The sequence below is a fragment of the Hydra vulgaris genome, chromosome 15 (genome assembly GCF_038396675.1).
Source record: "Hydra vulgaris chromosome 15, alternate assembly HydraT2T_AEP".
Taxonomy (NCBI): Eukaryota; Metazoa; Cnidaria; class Hydrozoa; order Anthoathecata; family Hydridae; genus Hydra; species Hydra vulgaris.
The window spans coordinates 13,013,964-13,041,208 of record NC_088934.1 but is presented as its reverse complement, the minus strand read 5'-3'; the positions used below and the strand labels follow the sequence as shown (position 1 = coordinate 13,041,208).

The 27,245-nt window shown below is 28.2% G+C and overlaps 1 protein-coding gene across 4 annotated transcripts in view; it reads right to left on the bottom strand.

Annotated features, from left to right (window-relative positions):
* Positions 1 to 8,930, bottom strand: part of LOC136092116 (uncharacterized) — a 48,703-nt gene extending 39,773 nt beyond the window's left edge. For 3 of the 4 annotated variants that reach the window (XM_065819834.1, XM_065819835.1, XM_065819836.1), the window contains exon 1: positions 6,962 to 7,020. In XM_065819834.1, the coding sequence (XP_065675906.1) occupies positions 6,962 to 6,991 (30 nt within the window). In that variant the 5' untranslated portion in view covers positions 6,992 to 7,020. Of the gene's footprint in view, positions 1 to 6,961; positions 7,021 to 8,901 lie in introns of those variants that run through there. The other variant, XM_065819837.1, reaches the window with a different exon arrangement.
* Positions 8,931 to 27,245: the final 18,315 nt, after the last annotated feature.

The window sequence follows — 27,245 nt, the reverse complement described above, 5'->3', positions numbered from 1 at the left end:
AGCCCACCCCAGTCAATCTCTTTTACATAATAAACAAACAATGGTAAAAATGTATTGAACAAAAATAACAAAAATCAACAAAAAATAATTAACTAGCTCTCATTAGCAGCCTCATGGTCACCAAGCAGTTGTTCTATTACATTAACATCAGGAAACAAATCAGTGCTGCTATCTGGTTCAGTATCCATTTCACAGAAGCTGAATACATTTACATCATCTATGGCAGGAAAGTCTTTAAAAGTTGAGCTGGTGTTTTCTGTTCAGCTTATTTGCGGTAGGCAGCCTTGGTATTTGAGGAAAGCACGATTTAGTTGTTTTGAATTTGAGCAGCTTTTGCAGCTTACACTCAGACATAACTTGACACACTGTTTCCTGTACCAGCTTTACAGCCATCTCGCTACAATTATTAACAACAACCAAATTTTTGATGTACGACTGGAGCTCCAAATAATCAAAATTGATATTCCAGGAGCTAGTTGGATAAAACATTCATTTAGACTTACTTTTGTCATGGCGTTGAATCTCAAATTAGCCATTAATCAACAGTGATGAAGTCAACCGGTTCTGGCCGCTTGTTAAGTGCAGACATGTCTTTTATTTCAGGTAAGAAACTTTTACTGTTATGTCTATCCATGTCATAGTGATTTGGTATGGGTATGTTATAGAGCTTTTCGTGATCATCTCCTCTTCTTGTTAAGTGATTGAATCATCTGAATTTGCCAGCACAATGGGAACAACAGTTGGATCCAGGTATCAGCAGTAGTTTCCCTATAATTTGAACACTGCAGTTGGATCAGTTTCATCCGTAACATATCTGGACATCTTTCAAATAGAATTCAAGTCCTGATAAAAAAAAAAAAGTTATTTTTGTAATTTTATAATTATATAGTTTTAGTGCATGAAATTTAGTCAACTTACATTTAAACTTAATATTTATGTTTTGCTTGAATACCTGTAACGGAGCATTGCGTGGTTTCTCATTAGTCAGAAACTTGGGTGCATGGAAGATAGCAATAAACTCCTGGTGATGAGAGCTGAATCCAGATCTTTATGCTTTTGCACAGAATTTTAAAGATGGAAAATTTTTAGGTAATAAATAACTTTGGCCATGAATCTGTCCTGGTGCATTGCACCAGGTTTCTTAAATTTGAAAATATAGCTTGGGTCCAGGTACATAAGACATAACTCTACTAGCTTATGGTAGTCATCTCTTTTCTTACCAGTCTAAAATTTTATTATGTTTTCAGTGAACGTTTCCTTAATCTAGATACTATAAAGCAATGAAAAAATTGCTACTAAAAATGATTATTTAGAGTTTTAATAAATGTCTGCTTACAATAATTTTAAACTAACCTCTAGTTTTTAAAAGGTTTGGTTTTTACTATTTCCATAAGTTGGTTCTTTGCCTCAATGGCTTGAGCTTCTAGCCAAGCTCCACAAAAGATTTCTATTCAAACCTATTCAGCGGCAACTTTCACTATCAATTGAATGTCATTGTTTATGAAGCAATTTGTGAAGAAGATTCTCAGGACAAACAGTGGCCTTGCAACCGTTAGCCTTTTCAAAATGATTGATGTAGACCTCTTATACGTGATGAAAGCAGATTAACATCAGTAAGGGCTTGCCAAGGTCAGATCTTAGTCTTAAAAGTATATAACGTTCTTTCATTTTATACCTACCGGAGTTAAGTCATGATCAAATTGCTATAGTACTTTAAAAATTCAAACAACAAAGTTAGTAGTAAAATTTTAAAAATGTATTTTTATTTTTTATTCACCTGTATATAGTTTCACGCAGTTTGCCAGTATTGCTGCTGGTAGTATTAAAGTATACAGAGTGCACATTGTTGGCTATGTCCATCTCCTTCAAAAGATCACTGGTTGCATTAAACTTGCTTAGGCCAGTGCCAAAGTCAATGCCAGGTGCACCTAGCAGACAATTTTTACCATCAAAACTTACAAGTACACAGATCCAGTCTTTCGCTTTGTCACAATGCTCAAGTATTATATTCTTTAACATTTTGCCACCAAAATGTAATTCAAGCTTTCCATCCTTGTGGTTGATGTGATATTGCAATAATTTTCATTAAGTGTCTTATTTGTCATTCTATATACAATTGAATATGAAAAAGGCAGCTTATCTCAATTATCTCCCCCTTTAATAACCAACTTTATTAGAGAAGCAGTAATTTTATTGGCAGATATGTTTACTCCCAGAGCTGTCATTGTATTATGTATGGTGTCTTTGCTAATGTCAATATGTTGAGATTGAGAATTTGATGCGTTTTTTTGGCAGGACTAGGCTGATATTCACTTCCACTTGAACTGAGTATGTCAGATGAATTTAAAGTATTAAGTACTGAATCCTGAGCATCTACAATAAAAAATATTCTATTAGTCATTCTATCCAGATCTCTCTTTTCTTTTTGTTTTGAATAGCCAGCTCTGGCTTTGCCCAGATCTTTGATATACATCTTGCGATCTGTTACCTGATCACTGACGAAGGCAACGTCATTTGCTTTGTATTCCTTGAATATAAGCTTATCCATCTTGATAACTTTTTCTTGTGGCCAGTCCATGCACAAATAAGTCCTATAAAAAGTAAAGCAATTTATCTTAGTTGATATAATAAAATTACAATTTCTTTGTTGTTATGATCGACTTTTTTTGGGCTTGTGAGAGCTGAAATAACCACTACCACTGTCAACAGGCTTAATTCTCTCTTTCTTGCTCTCATTTTTTATTTATATTTATAGTTTAAATGATTTACATTGAATATATTGCACAATTGCCATTTGATTCACAAAAGTTTTTAAAAATACTTTAACAACTATAAAAAGAAAATTACAAAGTAGCTAATTCACAGAAAAAAATTTCGCTTTTTGTATGAAAATTCACTTACAACTCTCTACAACTAAAAAGCTTACGAATCTCTACAAATCTTCTATTATTGCTAAACAAAATCTTATCTATTTTTAATTTTTTTATAATTTTAAGATTTCATTCAGAAAAATGATTGCATCATTAATAATGGTGCAACCACATTTTTTCTTGTTAAACATGTTTCTGTTTTCTTGCTAATACCGCTAAATCCCTTCCAATCCTCATTAGTTATTTCAAGTAATGAGAAAATATAAATAAATTGAAATAACCAAAAAGGGGTGAGAAAGGAGTTCCCCCTTTCTTTTTCAGAGATTGACTGAGGTCGGCTTCCTACTCCTCCACCCTCTCTTTTTTTTTTTTTTGTGGAGAATTAAAATACACTGCTGATTATTTTGTTTCTATAAATTATTTAAGCATACATTAAAAAATCCGAGTTCTATCTCCATCAGAAGACCCACCGCCAGAAAAATATGGATTTCATTTATTGATTGATTGCAACTGGTAAAAAGTATCAACAATGGTTTCAGGTCTGGCGCAAAGCATGAAAATGAACCTACAATGATAGTTTTTAGTATATGTCTTTTAAATAACATAAACATTCATTTATTAAAATAGTATCCATATTTTTTATTTTTTTTCCCGGTATATTATGCCATTTATAAAAAAAAATTTTTTTTGAAAATTTTATGAGGTCAAGGCGGGGTAAAAAAATAATTAAAAAAAAACAACAAACAACAGTTTTTCATTTCTTTATTATAGTCCGCAAAAAAATGCCTATTTGTTAGAGAAAATTTTTCCATGACCTAATTTTTGAACACCCCTAATATTTAAAATATATTTATATATTATAAACAATATATTTTTATGTATAATTGTTGTTACTAACTAATTTTGCCACCTGATGATAGTTAAAAAATAAAACTTTGTAAAAATTTCACTCAGGGTGTATGTAAAAAGAGAAGTCCTAAAATTGTTCCAACCGAATCACTTTGATTTTTTTAAAACAAATAAAAGAAAATATTTAAAAAATAAAGCTCTATATAACCAAATAAAATAAGCACAATTCAAATTTCTAATTAAGTACAACTCAAAAACTAGCTTAACCTCCATCAAAATATTGAATTATTTTTAGATAAACTTTTATTTTTAGATAATCACTAAATTATGAAACCGAAATAATATTATGTTTTACAGTTCTTAATTTTTTCCAGCCGTTTCAGATGATTAATCGTAATAAAAGATTTGGCGATGTTTGTAATATTTAAGTAAAGAAAGCTTTTCTTTTTTTTGAAGATCAAAATTAGAATTTTCAGCTATGGGGAAGAAATGTGATATTGCACCAACAAAATTTAGTTGTCTTTTACAGAATACACAATATTCTCAGAAAAAAGTTGCATAAATTGAAAGGGTTTCTTACCGATCTGTAATACAAGTGAGTAAAAAGGGTGGTACTCGAGAAGAGTTTAGTGTAAAGAGACCACCTACGATGCGCAAAACGACTAACCGAACCATCTGCAGAAGGAAAAAAAACAGAGATTATTGTATCATTGTCCAGCCAAGAAACCAAAACTAACTTCTTTCATAAAGAAAAAAAGAGTAGAGTGGGCTTGACGTTATCGTCACTGGTCTGTTTAGGATTGGAAAAGTGTTTTTTTATTCAAACATTTATTCATAATTTGTTTCACAAAATTTTAAAACAATTACAACTTAAAACAAGCATTATTTCAGGTTCTTAAGTCAATTTTTCAAGTGATGATGGAAAAAATAGCTCTTGACCGTCGTAGACGAAACGAAAAGATTCATCCAAACTGCATTGTGGAAACAGTCAAGAATCGACAATCAGTAATGATCTAGTCTATTATTAGTTAGCAATAAATCAATTTTATGTATCGGATATCTCTTGGCTCAGCATGGGGTTTATGTATTCTAACCTTTTTGGGAAACATAAAAGAAAAACGGGCAAATTTAAGAGTAAATTCTCAAAACGTTTGAGAACAAAACTACACTTTTTACACGGTAAACACTTATTAATAAAACAATTTACAAAAAAAACTGCAAAGCCTTGCGGCGAATAAAAAACTATTTACTAAGTTAATATATAAATTAATTAGTTTTATTTGGATTCGTATGAAATATTGATTTAAAAAGAATTAGCTTACTAGTTATTTTGATAAAATTTTATTTTTACCGTACAGCTGTTTAGTATTAAATTACATATTCATACTTTTAAATCGGATATATTACTTTATTAATAAAATCAAATTATGTTATTTATGCAATCAGTGGCGAACCATGAAAATTGAGGCCCTTAGCCTTTAAGGCCCTGAGCCTAAGAGTCTGTTATGTAGTTTCTTAAACATAGTTTGATAATACAAGTATTATCAAACTATGTTTAAGAAATTACATAACATGATTGGCCCTTTTTAGAGCCACTCACTAGCATGGGTACCCTACTAGCTCGGGCCCCGTCTTCGCTTAGTCCACGTACCTTATAATATACCATATAAGTTAAACTTTTTTTTGAAAAGTTAATCAATATAAATAATTATTTACACTATTTACACTAAATTAGGTAAAAAGTTTAAGGAGCAAATAGCAATAATGATGGTAACAATAACAACATGTTTTTAAACATAGTAATAATAATACTAATAAAGTATTTATATTAATTTAAATAAATTGGTATTACATTCCATAAAGCAATCTTTTATACACACAAAGTTAAAGTTACAAACAGTAATAAACTGACAAAACGTATCAACTAACGATGACATAAAAGCTACTTTTGCAAAAAAAAAAAAAAATTTATAAAGATTTAGTAAATATAATCATAATTGTTATAATATAATAATCAAAATATATTGCAAGTATTATGACTAAGTAAATAAAATATAAACAGAAAATCACTGAGAAATCAAAACAAAACAAAAGTTTCAACAAAGAGAAAACAAATAGTTATCTTAAGTATCTTAAGCAAAAAAAAGAAAAAAAAAGCAACTAAAGATTAAAAAATAAAATAAAATATAACAGATGGTAGTATAAAACATATATAATATATGGCTAAAATGAAAATAAAAACAAAATAATGTATAACTGTATTTGTACAGCAAGGATTGTTATTGTATATGTAGAGCAAAAAATGTTATAGCTTATTTAAAAAAAATAGATGTACTGCCATAGCAAGGCGATTCATCTGTATATATACATATATATGTATATATACATTCATATATATGTATATATATGTATATGTATGTATATATATATATATATATGTAAATATATATGTATATATATATGTATATATATATATATATATATATATATATATATATATATATATATATATATATATATATATATATATATATATATATATATATATACATATATATATATATATATATATATATATATATATATATATATATATATATATATATAAATATATATATATATATATATATATATATATATATATATATATATATATATATATATATATATATATATATGTATATATATATATATGTAAATTATGTTAGTGTATTTTACAAATAAAGTGCTCAATGTTCTTAAAGAACAGAGCAAAAATAAATTAGTAAAAAACACTTATCTAACTTTTATCTTCTTTTATATATATATGTGTATATATATATATATGAAGATAAAAATATATATACATATATATATAAATATATATGTTATGTGTATATATATATATATATATATATATATATATATATATATATATATATATATATATATATATATATATATATATATATATATACAGAGCCGTAACCACAATTTTAATATTGGGGTGGGGCCTGGGCTTTTCTTCTTTGTCCACCTAGCTTGTTGTCGGCTACTGACTGTGTAATGCAATAAACTTTAATTACAAATCAAATTCAAGCTTGTATTTGCATAAAATTCAATCAGAAAATATATTCTGTAGAACCGTAAGCAAAAATTATTTTGTTGTATATAGAAATAACAATTAATCTACAATAAAATACTTGACTAACGCAGAATCGGATTACAAAAAAAACAACAACAATAACAAATATTTGTCTCACCATTATTCTAGCTCCAGCAAATGACTTCATCTTTTTGATATACTTTTAACAAATTAACTGAAAAAAAGAAGAGACAACTATGCGTTTTATAAGCAGTATAGCAATTTAATAAGTAATATAGCAATGTGACACGGCCATCAACAATACTGTGCTTAACTTTTATTTTTTATTACATTTGAAAAAATACTAGTGCTACCCATTTAACGATTCATCGAAACTTTTAAAAAACGTCACCAGTAAACGTGTGCTCACTCATATAGAAAAAAATGAAAGTTTTCTGCTGTGGCAATACATGTTGTGGCAAGCCATCTCGCATGAAAAATATTTTTACACTTTCCTTTAGAAAGATTTATGTCAATTTAGTCTGAAGATAAATGTTACACTAACTTATAAAAAAGCATTGCATCTGTCAGCTTTGTTTTAGGAATTTTTTCAAGATGTTCAAAGGTTCCAGCTGTTATATAGGTTCAAGTGTTTCAATTCTTTTTATGCCATTAACTTTAGATAGAGCTTTTGTTATAGGGCCAGTAAAACAACCCTTTGAATTAGTTGGAACATGTAGTTTAGCACGTATATTCCTCGATGGTAGTTTATTACAATGCAGCATACAAATTGACAAAATTAGTTGCCTCCGAGTTAATTAATTCAGATTTTATAGAAGACCTCCATCTTTTTCTAAATATGTTATGGTATTTGTACAACCTCCCTCTGATTTCTAGGGACTTATGGGTTGCCTTTAAAACCATATCATTATAAATAATTATTATAGTTATATTGACTGAACTTTAAGTGACATCATTCAAACAATGAAAGTCTGATTGTTTTAAACTTGTATGTACAGTAGAATCTCTCTAATTCGAATTTTATGGGGAAAAATAAAAGTTCGAACTAGAGAGATTTTCGAATTATATAAAGTTGATTTTTCTTAAACGCATTTCACGGTGACATTGCATTTAATCGAATTATGGAGGTTTTCGAATTAAGGAGATTCGAATTAGAGAGATTGAACTGTATAATATTTTAACAATTTTATTTTATTCTTTTAGCGCACTTCGCCCCACTGATATATTTACTTTTTTTTTTTTTTTAAACTGTTCACGTTTCATAGCTTATTGTAATATATAAAAAAAAATCTAATGGATGAAAGTTAGGGAACAAGAATCCAAAAATAACAACAAAAGATTGCTGGAAAGCAGTTAAGTAAGATGCACGGGGACTTTTTCAATTTTGGAACGAAAAGGTAAAAAAAAACTTTTTTGCTATTTTTTATTAATAAATTTTTTCATCTACCATTACTTAAGTGTTAACATTTTACGAATTTATTTGACTTTCGATGAAAATCAGCAGTTTTTTCCTAAATCTATAATTCTCTTCTCTTGCTTACGTCATTAAAGTTTATAAAAAAAGTTTATAAATTAATCACACGCTTACTGTTAGTGAAAGTTTTATTAGTGATTCAACCAAGTTTCGTGCATATTCATTTATTTGTTGATTGCTCAACAAATAAACTTACCATACACAATTGCTCAATTTACCCCGCTGGGGCTTGTTAAACAGCTCCGCAAACCTTAGGTAATATCTTTTTAAAAAAAAATTAAAAACTATACTTTTTTCTTAACAACTTTTTAGCAGGTTAAATTATCTTTCAAATATTGACAAAATTAAGTAAATCCGACACACCGTTCATGAGATCTGTTAGATTTTGTAAAAATTGCTTAACTGGCCACGCTCTACCCTAAGATTGCAACTAGTTTTAAAATGAAATGCACACTTATCTCATATAATTGAACAAAAACAAACAAAAAAAACAACAGGTTAACTAACTTTTTTAATGATATAGAACATAACACTTGCAACTTATTTTATAATCCAAAACATGTTTGTAATATTGAAAATAATATTCAAACACGTAATACAAATCAATTAAAAGATTTACTTACCAATTCAATTCTTTCCGTAGTTTAACAATGTTTGAAAGCATAAATATTATAAAGTTATTAAAAAAAAGTAGAGTTTACTTGTGAAAAAACAAAAACAAACACGAAGTAGAAAGTGATAATAAATAAATAAAGCGATTCTTGTTTTAAAAATTTTAAAATAAGTTATTGTTGCTGTTGCTGAAGTTGTTGTTGTTATTGTTCTATTTAATCTTCTTTATCTCCTTTTTCTTCTTTTCTTCGTCTTCTTCTCTCTTAAGTGTTGTTATTTTGCCGTATCAAATATTTTATGTTATTGGAAACTAGTATTGTTGTTTGCCAACGTTTGTCACCCGGCAAACATTGTTGTAATAATGTTGAACTAACGTTAAAACCTAACGATGAATTTACGTCGGTTTAACGTTTAGAATTATAGTTTTTTTCAACGTTGGTGTATCAACGTTATCTCAACGTTGGATCCAAACGTTAAATCAACGTTGAATCAACACAATAATGAACTTTCGTTGAAACAACGTTTAGAATGACAGTGTTTTAACATTGATTTATCAACGTAAAATGAACTGTTAAAAAATGTTTTGTCATCACAGAAACCGTTGATAAAAACTTTCAATATACATGTCCAATAGTGTTGTAGTACATCTCTACTACACTACCAATGTATATTATTGATGTTAAATATACTTATTGTCTGTACTTAGAATATTTAGAATTTTTTAGTTAAAATAGCTAGATATGATTAAAGAATGAGATAAAATTTGTTTTATTGAAAAATATATTTTATATTACGTATAATTGCATATAATTGATTAAGAATCCACACAAAATTCTTCTATTTTTCACTACTTCTTCGAAAATGGAGCGATTTTAAAAAGTTAGGTAATACTCGATTAATCGAAGTTTCTGTTGCTCCATTGTATTTTATAAAAAAAGCTGTATATTAAAGAAAATATTAAAAAAAAAAAAAAATTAAAAGCAGAAAATTTGAAAAAATATAATGACCTGAAAATTGTGACATAACTTATAAAAGTATATCTTTTACAAGGCCATGTAAATTAGCGTTCTTAAAAATATATTTTTCCACCTTTGCTCTTTATATTCATGGAGGCCATAAAATTGTTCAAAAATATTCTAAATCTTTTAAAGATAGTATAGATGGTATGTTTATAGCATAGATGGTATATTTAGTATAGATGGTATATATATAGTATAGATGGTATATATATAGTATAGATGGTATATATATAGTATAGATGGTCATGGCCTACTTTATTTATACGGCCGGATACTTTGCATTTTGAAGATAAAAATAGAAGGCCAGCTTTGAAAATCGTAATGTTTCAAAAACTTAATACATTTTGAACATTTTCAAAATTGTTTTACTTTCTAAATTTAAAAAGTCCACTAAAGTTGTATATCTTCATAATTTTAGATATTAAACGAACATTTATTAAGGAATGAATAAATAAAAAGAGTCTTTATTTTAAAATTTAGAATTAGTAAAAACAATGTAAGAAACAAGAACAGTTATAAAAAATATTAAAATATTTTTCTTTTTTCATTAAAAAAGAAAATAATTATATTATAAATAATTTATTAAACATTCTCAATTTTTTTCTATTTAAAAGATTTTACATGATCAACAGCCACTTTGCTGGTAGAGATAATTCTTTTATTATTAAGAAAAATGTTGATAACAGTTCTTCCAGCAAGTTTTATCCCAATTTTCTCATGCATGGGACAAGAAGAAGTCTGAAAAGAGTCAAAAAAATGGTTTAAAAAATATTCTAAAGCTTGTCGTGCATGTAAATTAAATTTCTTTATTTTGTTATAAGAGTAGTCAATCATAGCAAAGGATGTGCAAACATAATCCAAAAGTGATGGTGAAGGAATAGTGAGACCACCCCTAGAAATAATTGTTAAATAAGTATGATCAGGATTGCTTTCATCAATATTGACACAACATAAAAATTCTTTACAACATGTACCAAAACGTTTTTCAAGTTTTTTTGCTATATATCCAGCAATATGAGCACCTACTTCCCTACTTTTTGGTGCAAGTGTCATAATTTCTGGAGTACACTCAGCTTTATCAATATCAAGAAGAAAGTTTTTCAAATCTGCTAAATTATTTTCTTACTCAAGAGGCATTTTCAAACTATCATCAAAGTTAATACTTTCTTTAACTATACTTTTGATTTTTAACATTTTTTCAGAAATAGTGACATCTTTTAAACCCACCAAAAATCTTCCACCGCTCATTTGTCTATATTGTCCAAATCTCCTCTCTAATGGGTCACTTTGAAATCTCGCAGTTAAAACAAAGTGATATCCATCATTAAGTAAGTCTTCGATCAATAAGGCATGACTATTAAGTGTTCTTACTAGTACTGCAGCTGTCTGAACACTTGAAGTAAACTTCTCACAGTTTGGTATCTTTTGTGATTGCCAAGCTTCAATCCAATGTGCCATTTTCCTAAGAAATTCAGGTTTTTTATCACCAGAAACGACTGCATTACCTAAAATATTACATGTTGAATATTGCTATTTAGAATTTGATAAAACCCACCACTTGTTAAATAATGTAAGAAAATCTGCACTACTTTTAAGATCAGGAAAACATGAGTGAATTGCTGCAGATGTAGTTTCATCAAAAATTGCAAGTACTAAAGAAACATTTTGTTTAAAATTGCCAGGATGTAATACTTTCATTGTTATTTTTGGTGCTTTACGCAAGCCAGCATCAAGAGCGATGTCTTTTTCATAAATATTATGGAAGGTGCTCCATTTAATTTCTCCCCACATACAGTTATAGGATCTTTAAATCCATTAAAGTTAAAGTCTGGAAATAAAAATCTTTTGCAATTTAACAAATTATTTCTGATGTTTTTAATAAGATGTACAACATCAAAACAAAGGTAAATTTTTTTTAGATTGTAAATAAAAAACAAATCTTCGGTTTGTTGATTCGATGCACAAAGAATTTTTTTAAAACAAGAAACATTAGAGAAATGGTTGTCACACACAATAACTCTAAAATTAAATTCACATTCAGTTAAAATACCAAGACATTCAAAAATTTCTTCTTTCAATTATTCAGCATTGATTTTTTTTTCAGGAGACGTTTTAATCACATATGGAATGTTTTGTTTCAGGCCAATTATCATAAAACAAACTATTCCCTTATACATTTCTCCAGACTCATCACTACCAATCATCTCTCCAGCAAAATACTCCTCACATTTTTGCAAGTACATTTCATCAAAAATCAAGCAAATATCTTGAGATATCTTACATTCTAATTTTAAACGTTTTGCACAACTTAGAGCATCAATATTTCCACTAGTTATTTTTTTAAGTAATGATAATGATGGTAAAGGCAATTCTTCACGCAAAAGTTGATATGACTGCATAGAAGTATATCGTAATATCAGTGAATATTTTATAATATTGGCTGAATTAAATAGGTTTTTTCATATATTTAATTTGCTGTAATTCAGTCAATACAGATGAAAATTGTCGGCTTTTGATTTAATGTAGGTAGGAAAATTACGAAGCATACTTTTACAAGATAAACGACAATCTTTTCCTTGACGAAACCACTGAGGCAATGGCAGAGGTGAACCTTTGTAAAATAATTTAACATGCATCTCATTGTTTACACGAATGCACTCTGTAACTTCTGGAATAGATAAAGTACTATGACTCAATTTATAAAAAATTACATGATCATGATACTTCATGAATGAAAAACCATCTGGAGCAAGACTTTCAGTAATATCGTCAAAGCTACTAATCAAATCATTCAATAAAAACTGTTCATATTGATCTGGCTGAAATATTTTTTTAGTTGGCGATTTTCTTAACGAATAAGAAAATTTTATAAGTTGTGATGAACCTTCTTCAGTCAAATTTGTGCAATCAAAAATAGTTGGAATAGGCTTTAGTTTTTTTATTAATCTAAAACGTTGATTCGTGTTACCTATCTTAAAATATTTTTTTTCAAAGTGTTTGATGCATATAACGGAAGAATTAGTAGGTGTCCAATCTTTTCTATTTACAAATTTAATCCAATTTTTTTTTAACTCTTCATTTTTTGGAAACGAAAATACTACTGTAGATACTTCACCATAATTATGATAATTTGAACGACAATTTACAACGCAACATTTGTTAACCATCTTTTTGAACTTTCAAAGCTGCTTCTTTAAAAACACTTTTCGAGAAAACTGGCCTTCTATTTTTTGATTCAAAATCCAAAATATCCGGCCGTATAAATAAAGTAGGCCATGAGATGGTATATATATAAATATAGTTAGATGATTATTGTTAATTTTTTTAAATATTTAAATTAAATGAAACAACCTTTTATCAAAACAAACTAGTTATCAAAATATCAAATTTTCCTAATTTTGAAAAGTAATTATCAGGGTGTAATATTCAGGGTGGCCACTTAAAGAAAAGTAATTATCAGGGTGATCACATAAAAATTTCATAAGAATAAGAAGATTTTAGAGGAGATCTTGCATCTAATTTAAAAGAGATTTTTTCGCAAAAAATTAAAAATGTTGAATAAAATGATGAGAAATTTTTTAATATAGGTTTATTGTCCACTTTTCTACACCTATTGGGTTTGGACAGGGGTCAATAATGCCATTATTTTTGTAAATAATGATGGATTTGCTTAAGCAAATTTATACAATCCTATGCACTTTTAGGCGTTAACCAGTTTTTCTGATCAAGAATGGATGTTTTGAACATTATGCTACCATCAAGAAATAATAAAACTAAAAAATAGGAGTTAAAGAGGAGATCAGATCAAATTTTAAACTTTTTAGAGTAAAGAGGGCTTTAGAGGAGCTGTAACTACCTTGATTCAGTTTCACCCACACTGAAATAAATTTTATCTTTCAATAAGTTATCTCATAAAAGAATAGTACTCAATAGTAAGTTGTTTCATCATATGAATTACTTTTCGAAATATTTAAGATAAAGCAATATTCCAATCACGTCTTCATAAAACCAGTAACAAAGCGCATACTTTCATTTATGCATTAAATCATCTATCACTATAAACTATTGTGAGATTTATTATACAGTTTATGTTTAATATGTGAACATTTCATTTATTTGACAAACCTTTCTTATCTTTCATAATGTGCCGCAATTTTCAGCTATGTAAGTAAGAAGTTTTTGATTTGAAACCTTGATATTTTTACGTCGTTTTGAAATTTTTTGAAAGACTTACAAGTTGTAGTTTTTTATATACAATTTGTTTTGCTAATTTGGGACAAATAACTTAGACACTGCTAAACTTATGCAAAATAAAATTTGTTTTGCGTTGCATTAAAACCGTGTATCAATTGTAGGCGCGGATCAAGGAATTTGTAACTTTGGGGCCATATCTAGTTTCGCGGACAGCTCGAAAAACTAATAAAGGCTAAAGTGCCATGAGCGACAAAAAAAAAAAAGGTTCTCAATATTTTTATATTTGCCGTTTTTAAATGACAAAATTTACTAAATACATTTTGATATTGGCAGGTGGGGGAAGAAGGGGTGGTATCACCCTATCGCCCTCCCACCTGTTTCAGATAAGTTACTTTACTTTAGGTTTTATTTTGTGGGAAGGACGGATGAAGTAAAAAGTAATCCCACGGACGTCATATGTATCATTTTTTTAACTTTAATACGTAGGGAGACGAAATTGTTAGTTTCCTTCTATACTTAACAACTCTAGATTTAATAAGCTGACAGCGCCATTATTACAATAAGTATAATAGTTTTCACGAAATTTTATGCTGGGAATCAAAGAGAGGCCTCAGAGGTCATGTATATTATAAATATAGACTCACAAAAATAATATCACATTTTAACCTTACGATGTAGATATAACTTTCTGTTTGAATAAAAAAAAAAACTTGGTTTTGATCTCTCACGTTAGAAACCAACTCCCTAAACAAAGTAAAATATTAAAAAGCATTATTGGTAAAAAAAATTTCATATATGAAGAGTTGACTTGTAAACCAGATATTTCACTTTTTACCTGTAATTAAAATCTGTTTAATAAGCATTTGTTTGAAAATATTCTGCTAATGCACAGCTATGCTAAACTGTAGAGTCAATTTTGGCAGAGGATATTTTGTATTGTTTTTAGTTATCCATTTAATAATAAAGTTATTTAAAATGTTGCTTTGGCTATTTAGTTCATAAATTAGACATGATACTTGTCTAACTTACTTAACGAAGTGCACCAACATGAAGGTAAGCCATAGGACTTTGAAAGGAGAAATTGAGGGCTAACTTTGTTTAAAGTTAGCCCACAATTTCTCCTTTTACTTTTCTTGATAGACAAATTTTTTTTTTTTTTGATTGGCAGTTATGCACAAATATTTTTATAACATTTTATAATTTTTTTTTTTTCTTTCTAATTTGAATAAAAAAATATACAAGACAAATCAATACAACAAAGAAAGTAATATATAATATATAATACAAAAAGAAATAAATATATAATACAACTAAAAAATTAACAGCCTAAATCACCTGAAAACGCTTTCAACATTAAGAATTAATAGAAATAGCAATTGAAATATGAGTTTCACAGTTAATAATAAAAAAAAAAATTTAAATAATAAATAGTAACAATTTGCTAATAAAAAAAATAATTTTTACAGTTTATATGTTTAAAACGATGAGTAGAAATATATTGCTCTTGAGAAAAATTTACAGTTTTTTTAAAAGATATTTTGAAAACAACAAAGACAAACACAAAAAAAAAAACAAAAATCTCTAAATTTTTGTCTCCTTTAAAAAATATTCCAATAACTCCTGCGATGCATGCAAATATTTAAATAACTCTGTTAATATCAGAAACTATTTCCTCGTGAATAGACATAAAAGCAAATCTATTTTTTGACTAAGTACTCCTAGTATAAGTTTTTATTCTCCTAAGAGTAGATATTGACCTTTCACACTCTCAAGTTGTGATTGGTATTGTAGCAAGAATATGAAAAGCCTCTTAAATGTTTGGAAAGCTTCTTATTTCCATAAACTTAAATGTATCTGAAATAGTAGATAGTAATTCTGTCTTTTCTTTCCAAAATTCCTCCCATAACTCTAATTCAGCATTAATTGACGAGAAATGAGGAAGATCAGATTTATAAAAATTCAAAAAGTTAGAAACTTTTCTTTTCATGGACAAGATTTAAACACTGCTTCATTAAACTCGCAAGAATAGCACATAGACCATTATAAACAATTAAGCTCACAACATCAAACCAATTTTCTAGTTCATTGAGAAGATGATTAAAAAGAGATAATAAAATAAAAACTTAAAAATAATCAGATATAGTAAGTTCCAAGTTCCGACCAAGTTCAACATGTGTTAATTAGTTATGTGTTAATTGTTTTGCGACATGTGTTTATTGTTTTGCTTGACCAGGAAGAAGGTATTTTTAAAAGCAATTCCTCCTTTTAGGAGAAAAGTTAAAAAAATAAGATGTTTATAACTTGCTCAAGCAAATTTTTTACTTGCTGAATTTGGCCACTTTTCCCTTAAACTAAACTAAATTTATGTGAAGCACAGTGAACAAATAATGCCTTAAGGGTAATATTTTTTATAAGAGATGAAACACTTTTGTATTCACCTGACATTGTAGTACCAATGACATCAGAAAGTTGTTCTATCGTTAAACAGTCTGAATCCTTGTCTGCAATATTCGAGAAATACTTAATTTTTTGAATATCCTTTAATAAAATCTCTTCAGCTGCATTTACACAATACTTAATTTGCTCGTTTTAAAATATATGTAGAATTTTATGGGGAGGAGAAAAAATTCTTCTTTAGAATTGAATAATCTGCATCAATTGTAAAGTTAAAAAGCTCAATAAAATTATCCAGCCCTATAACTTTTCAAGATTCTCCAATTTCTCCTTGATACTTTCTATCGTATGACCTTGTAGAAGCATATCATTTTGACCCAAAAATGTTATCGAAATGTATCGAAAAAAAAATCTTACAAATTATGCAAGCTTTTTTTTGTTTTCTTCCATACGCTGCTTACTTGCAATATCTAGAAAATACGCTGCTTACTAGCAATATCTAGAAAATACGCTGCTTACTAGCAATAGCTAGAAAATACGCTGCTTACTAGCAATATCTAAAAAAACTTCAATAAGAAAAGTGTTACTTTTACTTTAGATAAGCATATTATAACATTGGGTGGACTTGATGTGTAACCCATCAACAGATTTCTGATGATAGTTAAAATTTTTTGCAGCCTTACGCCTGGTATTGAATGGTTCTATAAACAATTTACAAAACGCATATTTGTTAGTAAACTTGTACAAAAAAGTTTACGTGGAATACAATATAAACCATCTTTAATTTTAGTAAATAAGTAACAAAGCCAAGAAAAATAATCTAACCATTTTAGTAAAAATTTTCTTTTTCTGCTTTTACCAGTTAAAAAAATTGGAAGCAATTATCCGGACACCAGACATTATTAATTAGAGCCAGTTCATTATCGTTTTTTCCCAATTTTTAAATTTTTACCATGTAGATGGTATGATGAAACATCATAGCTTGAATCAGATGCTAACTGATTGGTATTTAATAAACACTTTTATTTTTTATTTTTTATCTAAATTGCATCACAAAATGTTTATTAGACAATTTAATTTTTGGATACAAGGCTTTATAATGGTATTAAAAAACTATGATTTAAATTTTAAAACTAATTTTAGGATAAATAGATTCAATAGGTTGATTTATGACACTAGATAATACTATTGGGCAAATATAAGATAAAAATGTTTTACCTAAGCAATTTAAATACGCTTCTTTTAAAAAAAGTTCAAAAATCATATTATCGTTAACTATATAAAACGAATTAGATAGCTGAGAATATTCAGATCTAAATTGATTAAAATAACTCCAAAAATAATCATTCTTTGTGCAAAAATTTATGCTTTCAAGTAACTCAACTGACGTCAGTAATCTTGAATTTTTGAAGTATGCTAAAAAGCATACTTCATTTTAAATGACTGTCATTTAAAAATAGAATACTGAGCTATAAAGACAATGTCCTTCTTCAATAGTCCTGAGAAATATAGTTAAACATATTGAAATGTAGTAATAAGAATAATATAATAAAATATAATATAAATAACAAAAAAAAAAAAAAAAAATTGTATAATTATAATAATCATTTTTATAACGATGTTGCATTTTAGAATATACCAAAATTTCTTATTAAAATACTCAATAACTTTTATTGGTTATTTGTATGTTTAATAACTAATACAATTTCATACAAGTTAATAATGTGTATGGAATTGAATTACTCGATAATGTAAGTACTTTTTTATCGGCTGTAACTTGAGCCGGATAAAGCCCTTGGTTTGTCATATACTATATAAACTCGATTTTTAGTCATCTCTGGACAGTGTGTTTTTTTAAAACCAGACTGCTCTTTAAATTCTCTACATTTCAAAGTAGGTTTGTTCTCATTTCGGCATCGAATACCCATGGCCTACTTTATTTATACGGCCGGATATTTTGGATTTTGAATCAAAAAATAGAAGGCCAGTTTTCTCGAAAAGTGTTTTTAAAGAAGCAGCTTTGAAAGTTCAAAAAGATGGTTAACAAATGTTGCGTTGTAAATTGTCGTTCAAATTATCATAATTATGGTGAAGTATCTACAGTAGTATTTTCGTTTCCAAAAAATGAAGAGTTAAAAAAAAATTGGATTAAATTTGTAAATAGAAAAGATTGGACACCTACTAATTCTTCCGTTATATGCATCAAACACTTTGAAAAAAAATATTTTAAGATAGGTAACACGAATCAACGTTTTAGATTAATAAAAAAACTAAAGCCTATTCCAACTATTTTTGATTGCACAAATTTGACTGAAGAAGGTTCATCACAACTTATAAAATTTTCTTATTCGTTAAGAAAATCGCCAACTAAAAAAATATTTCAGCCAGATCAATATGAACAGTTTTTATTGAATGATTTGATTAGTAGCTTTGACGATATTACTGAAAGTCTTGCTCCAGATGGTTTTTCATTCATGAAGTATCATGATCATGTAATTTTTTATAAATTGAGTCATAGTACTTTATCTATTCCAGAAGTTACAGAGTGCATTCGTGTAAACAATGAGATGCATGTTAAATTATTTTACAAAGGTTCACCTCTGCCATTGCCTCAGTGGTTTCGTCAAGGAAAAGATTGTCGTTTATCTTGTAAAAGTATGCTTCGTAATTTTCCTACCTACATTAAATCAAAAGCCGACAATTTTCATCTGTATTGACTGAATTACAGCAAATTAAATATATGAAAAAACCTATTTAATTCAGCCAATATTATAAAATATTCACTGATATTACGATATACTTCTATGCAGTCATATCAACTTTTGCGTGAAGAATTGCCTTTACCATCATTATCATTACTTAAAAAAATAACTAGTGGAAATATTGATGCTCTAAGTTGTGCAAAACGTTTAAAATTAGAATGTAAGATATCTCAAGATATTTGCTTGATTTTTGATGAAATGTACTTGCAAAAATGTGAGGAGTATTTTGCTGGAGAGATGATTGGTAGTGATGAGTCTGGAGAAATGTATAAGGGAATAGTTTGTTTTATGATAATTGGCCTGAAACAAAACATTCCATATGTGATTAAAACGTCTCCTGAAAAAAAAATCAATGCTGAATAATTGAAAGAAGAAATTTTTGAATGTCTTGGTATTTTAACTGAATGTGAATTTAATTTTAGAGTTATTGTGTGTGACAACCATTTCTCTAATGTTTCTTGTTTTAAAAAAATTCTTTGTGCATCGAATCAACAAACCGAAGATTTGTTTTTTATTTACAATCTAAAAAAAATTTACCTTTGTTTTGATGTTGTACATCTTATTAAAAACATCAGAAATAATTTGTTAAATTGCAAAAGATTTTTATTTCCAGACTTTAACTTTAATGGATTTAAAGATCCTATAACTGTATGTGGGGAGAAATTAAATGGAGCACCTTCCATAATATTTATGAAAAAGACATCGCTCTTGATGCTGGCTTGCGTAAAGCACCAAAAATAACAATGAAAGTATTACATCCTGGCAATTTTAAACAAAATGTTTCTTTAGTACTTGCAATTTTTGATGAAACTACATCTGCAGCAATTCACTCATGTTTTCCTGATCTTAAAAGTAGTGCAGATTTTCTTACATTATTTAACAAGTGGTGGGTTTTATCAAATTCTAAATAGCAATATTCAACATGTAATATTTTAGGTAATGCAGTCGTTTCTGGTGATAAAAAACCTGAATTTCTTAGGAAAATGGCACATTGGATTGAAGCTTGGCAATCACAAAAGATACCAAACTGTGAGAAGTTTACTTCAAGTGTTCAGACAGCTGCAGTACTAGTAAGAACACTTAATAGTCATGCCTTATTGATCGAAGACTTACTTAATGATGGATATCACTTTGTTTTAACTGCGAGATTTCAAAGTGACCCATTAGAGAGGAGATTTGGACAATATAGACAAATGAGCGGTGGAAGATTTTTGGTGGGTTTAAAAGATGTCACTATTTCTGAAAAAATGTTAAAAATCAAAAGTATAGTTAAAGAAAGTATTAACTTTGATGATAGTTTGAAAATGCCTCTTGAGTAAGAAAATAATTTAGCAGATTTGAAAAACTTTCTTCTTGATATTGATAAAGCTGAGTGTACTCCAGAAATTATGACACTTGCACCAAAAAGTAGGGAAGTAGGTGCTCATATTGTTGGATATATAGCAAAAAAACTTGAAAAACGTTTTGGTACATGTTGTAAAGAATTTTTATGTTGTGTCAATATTGATGAAAGCAATCCTGATCATACTTATTTAACAATTATTTCTAGGGGTGGTCTCACTATTCCTTCACCATCACTTTTGGATTATGTTTGCACATCCTTTGCTATGATTGACTACTCATATAACAAAATAAAGAAATTTAATTTACATGCACGACAAGCTTTAGAATATTTTTTAAACCATTTTTTTGACTCTTTTCAGACTTCTTCTTGTCCCATGCATGAGAAAATTGGGATAAAACTTGCTGGAAGAACTGTTATCAACATTTTTCTTAATAATAAAAGAATTATCTCTACCAGCAAAGTGGCTGTTGATCATGTAAAATCTTTTAAATAGAAAAAATTTGAGAATGTTTAATAAATTATTTATAATATAATTATTTTATTTTTTAATGGAAAAAGAAAAATATTTTAATATTTTTTATAACTGTTCTTGTTTCTTACAGTGTTTTTACTAATTCTAAATTTTAAAATAAAGACTCTTTTTATTTATTCATTTCTTAATAATTGTTCGTTTAATATCTAAAATTATGAAGATATACAACTTTAGTGGAATTTTTAAATTAAGAAAGTAAAACAATTTTGAAAATGTTCAAAATGTATTAAGTTTTTGAAACATTACGATTTTCAAAGCTGGCCTTCTATTTTTATCTTCAAAATGCAAAATATCCGGCCGTATGAATAAAGTAGGCCATGGAATACCTAATCTTTATAAAAATAACTTTGAAATCCAGCATCCAGTGTGTTAGTGAAAAATTTGATTTTTAATACAAGGTAAGTTTTTATTTTCAAAATTTTTTGCTTTTTGTGCTTAAAGTCATTTTTTTATTGAATCTGCATGAGCATATATGTATCTAATTTACTTTTATTTATCTTTCATGTAAACAAATCACCGAATTTTAAAAATAAAAGCTATCCGACGAACTTACCAACAAGTAACCTATTATCGATACCGACAGTGGGCGTTAGTGGTATTGCACAATCCAAAATGAATCTAGGCTTATTTTACACCATCTCCTTTAGAATAAATGTTTTAAATACTAGTTTCTCAAAATACTACTGTTATTTTTACAAAATATGGTTAAATACAAATTTTATAAAACTTGAAATTTCTTTTTACTTAGTTATAATGATACTAAAGTGTAGTAATTTGTGCTTAGCTTATATGGCTTAATAATTAATAAATTAATAACAATATAATTCAAATAGCAATGTCTTATTTATCGTGGATTAGTTGCTAATTCAAAGATTTACTTAAAAATTAATACTTTGTAGTTTTCTTTGCTTTTATTATGTTGCCTTGTTAATTATTAAATATATAAAATCATTTATTTCTTATTTCAGTTTTTTTCTATAACTCGTTTTTGTTACATTGAGATAATAATTAAAAAGGCAGAAGACTTTGACAATCTTTTTAGTTCCCACAAAGATTAATTACTTTCAAATGGTTTTGTGTAAAACATTTTACAACAGACCAGAAATGCTACAGAGATAGCGAAATTTTTAATTCAGTAATTTAATAAAAATGAATGCAAAGTTTCATCTACACATTAATACTATCAATTCTGAGAGTCAACGAAGAAATCCAGTGTTTTAAAAGACACATAAATTTTAGCTGGGATAGGGTAGTTGTCTTTTTAAGTGAAGACTTCAAGTTTCCGCTAGCCAAGACTTCACATCTACCTGTTCCAAAAACACCTCTTTCTGCATCTTCATTAAAGACAAGGATTGACAGAGACTGTCATTCATGTGACAAAATGGAAACTTTGTAATAAAGCCTTATTTACGCAAAACAAAAAGCTTAAGATAGTGGTCAAAACAGTAAAAAAAGAAAAAACAACAATCAAGACTTTTTAAGTTAAGAGAGTGAACTAACTAATTAAAAGAACCTCAAGTCGGATCTCAAAATATCAGTGGAAGACCCAAAAACTTGAAACTGATGTTTTATCTTTAAGAAAATTATTGAAAAAGTTGAACCTTAAATGCCAAGGTTTGGTTAAAGAAAATAAAAGTTGTAAGAAGAAGAGTTTAATATTAGAATTTACTATTTTGGATTTAGAAAAAAAAAACTTGGAGATCAAGACTTAGCATTAAATGAAAATGATATTACCATAGACCGTCTAAACTGCAATATCAATCAGATTGAAAAGGGTTCAAGTTTTACGAAAGAAAAGAAAAGTTTCAATGCCTTAGTGCGCCTGGTTGTTTACCATTGTCTCGAAAACAACGTGGCAGTAGATGCCTTAACTAAAGCGATCATGCCATGTGCGACTCTTTGTAACATGAGTTGAAGCCTCAAGATCTGCCCAATCCATCAACTATTGCGCAGATATCCTTAGAAGTGGGAGTAATTGCTCTGTTACCAGTGGCAGAAACAATAATATATGCTGATATTGTGACGTTAGCATTTGATGAAACACAATTAAGGGGAGCCACATAAATCAAATTCATTTTGCTACTAAGCAACAAATCCTTACAGTCAGCATCACTGAACTACCAAGAGGCAAAGCAGAGGACTATGTAAAATACATTACTGATACCATTGAGGATTTAGCTAACACATATGCAGCATATTACAATTTAGAGATTGCTGATGTAAGGCAAAACTAATAGGCAAAATAATGTCAACACTGACAGGCAGGTCCTCGGTTAACCACGCAGCCATTGTGAAGCTAAAAAGCATACTTGAAAAAGTTTCTATAGCAGAAATTACCCTATTTCCACACGGAAAAAACATCATAACTTCCATCATAATTAGTATAGATAGACAAATGAGGTGTCATTGGAAAGCTCTCATTATGCTCTATGTAACAGTTTAAGTTTTGTAACTGTATTATTATATTAAACTTCTTATCAAAGTACCTAGTAATAATTTCATTATCAAAAATATAATCTTTTTAAAACTGTGTTAATAATTAGTTTAACAGCAACAAATAAAGCTAACATCTAGATGTTAAGCTTGTGATATTATTTTGATTAAAAAAAATTTCCATAAAGCTTAAAACAAACAAAAAATACCATAATGCTGTATAAACAAGATATCTTTTAGTCAATAGATATGTGTGTAAAAATTTTAAATTGTTTAAGCATGATATTATTATATATGATTAAAAAGTGCATAAACCTAGTATTGCAAAAAAAAAAAAAGTTCATAGAAATCGGATCATTCTATTAAATGTTATGTGAATTTAAGTAACAAAAGTTGACAGCAAGGAGTCCTTTAGACAACTGTGACTAATTTCAAAATATTCTGCTCGGTCAACGGCATTTTAATAATAATAGTTTCAAATAATATCAATCGCGTTTGAAAGTTAGGGGCACGTGACTAGACTTGACATTTAAAATGATAACAAAAATAAAGCTGATGATGATATACCTATCTTGTGAGTAAAAGTGGCGTGTCTGCGATTCCAATTTTTGAAAAGAAACTTTAACGAAAACTCACAAAATTTAATTATAAGAAACATACTTGAATAAAGTTATACCATTCGACTATTTAAAAATCATCTATACGAATAACAAATTCTTAAAAATAAGACTACAAAACAAGTCCTAACTAGACGAACGCCAAATAAAGTTTTAAAAAGTGGCACGGAATCCAACTGAAGAAATCGGTACCGGAAAACACATATACGCACATACCTATAGTTAATGGTACAAAATCCATTATACATGTATCTGTATTAAATTGGTGACATTTAATTTATTCTTGGAAACATTAAATTCATCTCCAAAAGCTATTTAATGAGTCTAGTTTTGTAACTAAACACATTAGGTCTATGCTATGTTTGTATTGCACAATTCTTCAGTTAAATTTGAATTCATATTTAACTATATTTAAAAATAAAGTAACTAAAGTCACGTTATCTTAGTTTCTAAAGAAATATGGAAAACGATACTAATGATGATCTCATGGTAGCTAATAAAAACCCTAATTTGTTAGCTTTTCTTTGAGAACATTTTTCTAGATCAGACACGTTAAAACCAACTGTGTGTTGATGTATGTACACACCCTGTATAGTCAGTCAATGTATGAACACTCCCTGCCTGTTCTACTTGTTTAAGTCAGTCTATGTGTGCACACTTGGCAAAATTATTATCACAAGACCACACTATACACATACAAACGTAGTAATTTATAGATGTATACTTTTTTTTTACGCTACTCAATTATTTAAATCAATTGGGTCATGAATTTGCACAAAACTTCAAACGTTGGAATAAGTTTTTGATTCTATCATTTACTATAGCCAAATTCTGTAAATTACGGCTGACACAATTAAATTTTGAGCCAAAACTAACTTGGCTGCAGTTAAATTTTTTCTCTATGGCCATTAGCCCATAAGGGTCATCCATAAAGTACGTTACGCAGAGTTTATAAGTTTTATTGACTCTCTATTGCAATGATTTTTAAAATAATATCGCGATGTTCACCGCGAAGTTTTAAAATTTAATTTTAACGTGATTTTATGAACAACCACTAAAACGAAAAAATGATCCGCATGTCTTTAAATTATTTATATTTATTTTCAATAACATATACTGAAAAATATTTCCATATTTAATTCCAAAAGTTTTAAAAGATTTTTGAAAAGCAATAAATAAATTTTCTAAAAATCAATCTGACTTTAAACTATACGGCCATGGCCAAAATACCCCTTAGATTCGCGCATGAATAGTCACAATTATTTTGCCGCGTTGTAGCAAAACCATGTTATAATGGTCGCAAATTTAATACCGTGTAATATTTAAAACGTGTTATCCAAGTACCATGTTATACGAAAGATGTCTGTTGAGACCTTTGGAGAATCGAGTTGAAACAGTGTTCGCATGGCATTATTGATTTCGTTCATAAACGATGCACCATCATACGTCTGACCAAAACGGTAGCAGGAAAAAATCCAAAGCGAACAAAATAAACGATATATCAATATAATAGTTGTTTAATAAATAAATATTTTATACATACGTACAGAATATATTAGATTTTATATATTAGATTTTAGTTTAAACATATTAGATTTTAGATTTTAGGTATTAGATTTATATATTTTATATATTTAGATTAAATTTATATATATTATATATTTAGATATTAGATAAATATATTAGATTTTAGATATTAGATTTAATATATTAGATTTTAGATTAAATATTTTATACATACGTACAGAACATACGTACAGAATTTATAATACAAACAGAACCTTAATCTTTCATTTTTCACAAATCGACTGACAAATAGGTAGAACATACAAAAAGTGTACATACGTTGACTGACAAATAGGTAGAGCTTGCAAGGAGTGCCGCTATATTGACTGAGGGTTTTGATTTGGGCCGGCAGTCTATCAATTTTGAAGCGATATTTTTTAAAATCTTGCTTTGAAATTGATTTTTTTTTGCAGGGGACTTTTTGCGGGGGGATTTTTCTCGGGCGGGGGGATTTTTCTCGGGCGGGGGATGGGGGTGTTGTTTATTTTGGGGGGATATTTTCCGGGGGATTTTTTCATAGAACAGACTAAGGACCGGCGAAGTCGACATTTTAAGACACGAATTTAAATGAAAAACGAATTTAGATCATATGCATATACCGAATTCAACTGAAAGACGAATTTAAGCAGTTTATGTAGCCCGAATTTTATTGAAAAACGAATTTGGATTTCTACACCAAATTTAATTGAAAGCCAAATTCGGATTTTAAAAACACATATAATGAAAAAAATAATTTTTAAAAATTTTTTTTAAGTTTTATAAAAAAAAAAACTTTTTGCTTTTATTTGTTTTTTGTTATAAATGTTCCAAGAAGACCTAACGGATTTGCCACAGAGTAAATCAGAAAAGTATTAAACTAGGAAATTCAAACCTACTTCCTTCTCGATTGTGCAAAATATACCCAGAGCTTGCTTCGAACCCTAGGTCTCTTGGTTCTAAAGCAAGCGCTCTAACCACTGCGCCGCGGTCTCTGTATAATCATTTTTTATAAACTAAAGTTTTTATTTTTTAGCTTGTAATTAAGCATAATTTAAAACATGACATAGAACAAGAAAAGCCAAGTAAGTTTTAATTTTTAAAAAAAATGTACGCCTACAAAAAACAATTTGTGTCAAAATAAAAAAATTGAAAATTTGTAATAATGAAAATTTAAGTAATGGAATCTTTGCAACTCTTAATGTTTTTGAACGAACATCAACAAAAAAATAGTTACAACGTTTATTGAAAAATTTTGATTGTCAATTTTATAAAGGAAAAAGATCCTTAAGAACATTAGGTTAAGTATTCATTTGTTTTTTACCTTAAGGATTTTTTAAAAGCGATAAATAAGATTTAATAAGCGATGAATAGACTTTGTGCCTAAAAAAGACTTTTTGAAAATTGACTCTGATAGACGAACTTACTTCCAACGCATTTTTTTTTTTTTTTTACCGAAATCAAGTTCCAAAGGTCGAGTGGGCTACTTTAGTCGAGGAAGCTATATTCTTATATTG